At 38.1% G+C, this 5,136-nt stretch overlaps 1 protein-coding gene across 2 annotated transcripts; it reads right to left on the minus strand.

Moving 5' to 3' along the window:
- Window positions 1-3,331: 3,331 nt before the first annotated feature.
- On the minus strand, window positions 3,332-4,826 carry LOC107774528 (pectinesterase-like). Of its 2 annotated transcripts, XM_016594077.2 has the most exons (3): window positions 4,724-4,826; window positions 4,238-4,578; window positions 3,332-4,143 (listed from the first exon to the last, which is right to left on the minus strand). In XM_016594077.2, the coding sequence occupies exons 2-3, from the start codon at window positions 4,572-4,574 to the stop codon at window positions 3,461-3,463; spliced, it is 1,020 nt and encodes a 339-aa protein (XP_016449563.2). In that variant the 5' UTR covers window positions 4,575-4,578; window positions 4,724-4,826; the 3' UTR covers window positions 3,332-3,460. The 2 variants fall into 2 exon arrangements, with proteins under 2 accessions (XP_016449563.2, XP_016449564.2); XM_016594078.2 differs by lacking the exon at window positions 4,724-4,826 and having other exon boundaries at window positions 4,238-4,669.
- Between the last annotated feature and the right edge of the window lie 310 nt (window positions 4,827-5,136).

The raw sequence follows: 5,136 nt of genomic DNA on the forward strand, positions 1-5,136 counted from the left end.
GGGACAGTAACAAAATCCGCAAGTAGACCTAATTCCGTGAACAAGTTAGAAGGGTCCAACCAAGTTCTTTATATACAAAAATGAAAGCAAGGTAAATTAAAGTTACTATGATTTTTGGCCTTCCACCCGTATTTGTGGGCCAGTTCTTTTAACAAATGACTTTCGGGTGTTGTAACGTCCAAGATCTTCTGAACCCACTGTTTCAAACCTTCCACCACTGGTGGGATCCACCGAGTTGCTGAAACATGCGAAGGGTGAAGGGATGATACGACTGTAGAAGAATGTCTAATAAGAGGAATACTATACGAAGAACTTACAAGTGAGGTTCTAAGCAATCGGAAAGGATGAAGCCATTGTCGGAATGATGTCATTGGTGTCAACTGTAACGAACCATTCCATCCACCCACGGTCGTTATCATCATCCTTGCTAGACAACAAAGTATGGTGTCCACACTTGCAAAGGTTTATCATTCCCCCGCGGAAGATTTTGGGGGAATAAAGATTCATCATATGAGCTAAGGTTAGCTCCTCTCCAGTTTCTTGGCACAAACGTCGGAGGCAGGCGATCATCCTACATATTAAAGGACTTACCTGTGCCAAACACACCTGGTAGCGAAGGCAAAACTTCGCAATCACGAAATCAAGCTCTCCGCTCAAAGAAAATGCACCCAAAGTAAAGGGATACGTGAAAAAGTATGTAAAACCTTCCTTAGGAAGGGTCACTTACTCCGATAGATCAAGAGCAATGATTTCCGAACTCATTGCAATGGGAGTCCTCCTTCACAGCAGGAATACTGGAAGGACAAATGGAAGAAGTGTACCTACTAACAGCCCATGTACGAGGGTTAACAGTAAAAAATTTCTCTTCAAAATCCTTCGAAGTACTAAGCCTTCTTGGGATGATGGAACCCACTATTGGAGGAACGAAATCCTCGATTTTGTTCTTATTCTTTGAAGAACCAGCATGTTTAGAGGAAGAAGCCATTGAAAGTGGAGATGGAAAAGGTTTTATGTATGAAGAAAATCAGAAAAGGGATTGAAAATAAAGATGCAAATCGGAAGCTCAGGAAATTGTGAAACGCAAAGGAAAAGGAAGTTGTGTATAAGTAAAATTTTGGCGGCTAAATTCATGGCCATAATTATCTCGATAATCGACAAAAGCTAGCTTCTCGATAACAAAAAGTTATGTCACTGGAAAGCAGGGGGGCTATCTGTATAGGGTAAAATATGATATGATATGATACGTGGCTGACTAAAAGGAAGACACGTGGAATCCGAGATGGGATGGCTGAGGATCGAGCACAGCCACTCTACTTGTTACCGGAAAGGATAACATTCATGAAGGTGTATTAAATGCTTTGTACCCGGTGGCATTTACTAAGGAATATTCTGTAGCATTAAGAGCGACGATCCGTTACAGAGAATTTGGCATTTATATTCACCGCTACATCTTCATCAATGATCCTCATAATTGGCATTAAAGGAGGACACGATCCTAGGACCTCTTTCCCCAGGCATAAGTTATAAATAGTGAGCTCAGTTACCATTGTAGAGGACACGAATTTTCTAGCTAAACTTACACTCTACTCTATACAAAGTTTTATACAATTTCACTTTCTTGCTTTTTGATCTCATCATTGCTGTGTTCGGAAATCGTGTTCACGGAATCACCATTTTTGCTATTTCGTCTACATTCTAATGCTAAGTATTGTGTATTTCTTCGATTATTATATTGTTTCAGGATCAAATTAGTTCACTTGTTTGAAAACCACGTATAAATTCAATTGTACCGTTTTACGGGCAAACCGAGAGTTCTAAACATTTCGTGCACTTTCCTTGTAAGAAATTCACCAATTAATTGTTCTTTCAAGAAACAAATCACATTTCTTTGGCATACATGGTTAATATCATCTTTTGGGTTAGCAATTGTGGTTGAGTCGGAAGATAATTGTATCTTAAAAGCAGTAGGAACAAAACAATATAAATATGTAGGCAAGCTGGCAACAGAGATTGCGACAACAGATTTTTTTTATTTTTAACCCTAGGAAAACCCGCAGTCACTATAGTCTTTGTCACAGCTTCTGCTCTTCGGGTGAGCACTCTGTGCGCACTGGGTAAACCATCCTCACTGTGTAATAACCTACAAATCACACAGTGAATATAAACCGCACTAGACAAGCCCTTTGCGATAGGCTCGACCCAGAAGACATTGAGGAGGGATCGATCTCAGATCGTCTGCACGGATTACCGCCCTAAAAAAAAAAAGAGCTCTTTCTTTGAACTACACGAATAAACAACTTGACGATTGAGTGCAATGAATAAACAGTTTTTCATTAAATCCTGAAATACAAAATATGTAGACAAGCCATCAAATACAAAAACATATACTATGACGCCTACCTTCTATACAAGATATGACAAACACATGGCTTTCGACAAAAATACCTGGCTAATAGACCTGATAAACCAGCAAATGTATCTTAGTGTCAATATAATATCAAGCGATGGTCCTAATATGCTGTCCTGGACTGATCCCTATCCCAAATATTGGAGGGGCTCCTTTTGTCAAAAGAGAGCTTAGCACTAAAGCCCTCTAATCCATCATTTAACAAGGAACCACTGAACCTTTGGTACTGTTGCAGCGAATCTGACAAAATTCTTCCACTTTAATTTGGCTTCCAACATCATAAGCAGGTGTTGCTGACAGTTTACGATGAGGTCGCCTTCAAGTATCCGCAGAGGTGGAATTGATTTGGGATACGACGTCGTCGGCTTTTGAGGATCGAGTTGGAGGAATAGTTGATGACAAGCTTAGCACCCAGAGATGCAAAATGAAGGGCGATGGCTTTGCCGATGCCGCGAGAAGAGCCGGTAACAATGGCTAATCGATCTTGTAGTGGGAAGTTTTAGCCTTGGGACAAAAAAAAAGATGTATGAAATTGCAGTTGTTCCAGATAAACTAGAGTATATGCTATGACTGGATTCTTGTACCCAGAAAAAAAAAAAAAACTCATATGAAACTGAAAAAGACTAGCTTGTAACACCGATAGATATATTTGCAATGGAAGAAGACTATCCTATCATCGAAGTCTTTATTTCCTCCTCTTCTTTTCTTTTTCAAGTTATGAAAGTCACTATTGGAAGTTGGGAAAACGTTAAATGATCTTTTTAATGAATATTCATTTAAATACCTTGTATCGTCCTCCCAAATAATTTATAATCAGACTTAATGAGATCACTTTTAGGTTTAAAACCGTCAAAGAAGCAACATTCACGAGCATTTACTAACTAGCTTAGTTCAATTCCGCTCGACTTTCGTTGTTGCACTAACTTGCACAGTAAATCAGATTATTTAATTCATTTCAAATAAGTTGACAACATGAAAAATTCTAACATACATATAAACTATATTTGCAAATTCTGATAACTAGTGGGAACTTGCACATGAGTATTACATGGACTATTCATGAAGATCTAAATAACGCGGAACATCGGCAGAAATCCATTTGTCACCTTCTATGAAGTATCTGACCGTAAAATTTGATGCAACCTCTGGATCTCTAGTGACAGACGCCCACTCCACTCGTCCCTCTGTAATTGCGCCCGGTCCTCTATTCTCATACTCAAGATAGAATGGCTGAACTAACAATTCAGTTATAAATTCAACCCATCCTCTTGGATTAATAAAATGGTCAATGTAACTTTGCATGACCACTGTCCTAGAGAAATTACCCCACGGTCGGCCTAAAAATGTAGTAACATTACCCATTTTCTCCAACTCCTGAGTTGCTTTTAGTGTGCAATTTTGCAGCACTATTCCTGTTGTTAAGTTCCAATATTCTCTCTGTTGTGCTGTGATTGTATTATATTGCTTGGGAAGTGGCAGGCGTGCTTCAATTAAGCAGTTCTGGAACATGGCTGTTGCATCACCACAGATGAAATCTATGGTGCCAAATATTTCACAATCCCTGTAGAATTGTCGGCCTTCTTTTGTGTATAAGTTGTCTTGAAAGCCGTCAAAACGACACCTATAGAAAGTGAGATATTCAGCTTCTGCTCTTAATGCTACTGCTTGTTGGTTCTCTCGTCCAGCATCGTTCCTAAATGTGATATCTCGGGCCATGAAGCCCTTCCCATTGACACCTAATCGAAATGAAACAACGAATATTCATATCAGTAAAATCCAGATAAAAGATATCCTATTATGATTTGAGTAACGTAACAATTTATCGCTTACCCACAGTAGCAGTGAGACTTGTGGTGATGCCATCACCACCGTAGCTCTTATTCCCTGAAATTATGGTATTATCCATGCCTTCACCGATTAGGACTATGTTTGTTTTCCATTTATCTACTTGAATATATTCATAATACGTCCCTTGCTTAATTTTGATATAGTATTTATTTACACTGTTGTTTGGTGCTGAAATGATGGCATCCGTTATTGTGGTGTAATTCCCGGAGCCATCTTTAGTAACAATTGCATGAGGTGTTTGCATCTGTTGGCCTTCGCCACATAAAAGGAGTGGCAAAATGGCTATAACTGCAATAAACCACATAGCTCCAGTTGTCATCTTCCTGCACTTGATGAGCCATTACGTATCAGAATACTATTCAAGTCAGAAAAATATTATGGACTAGAATATACAATGAACTCAAGTTTAATTATGGTAACCAATTAGAAGATAGGCAACAATATTTAATAAACAAAAAGCTATATAACCTTGATTGATTTTAAAATTTATCATTTGCAGAAAATAGAACTGAGCTTCAACTTCTTTCGTAGTGCTTCTATAGAGAAGATTAATCGTACGTAGCCAACTTCAAATGTTAATGTTGTAGTAATGGTGTTTCGTGCAGATAATTTCACCCAATTTATAAGGCAAGTTTGGTTTCCATATTTGGTAGTTTGCATGCATTAATGGAATTACTTATATTGTTTTTGTCCATATAAGTAATTATAATATATTTTGCCTCAGAGATAACGTTTCTTATTTTAGATTCTTTTTTGGAAGAAGGGGGGTGAAGGAAGGAATAACTCGTAAATGGTAATAGAAAATGACATGAATTAATACTCTACTAGTTAAATGGTGTTAGTTGAATGGGAACTGGAATTATTTCTTATATATTTGGTAT

This window comes from Nicotiana tabacum, chromosome 4 (assembly GCF_000715075.1).
Source record: "Nicotiana tabacum cultivar K326 chromosome 4, ASM71507v2, whole genome shotgun sequence".
NCBI lineage: Eukaryota > Viridiplantae > Streptophyta > Magnoliopsida > Solanales > Solanaceae > Nicotiana > Nicotiana tabacum.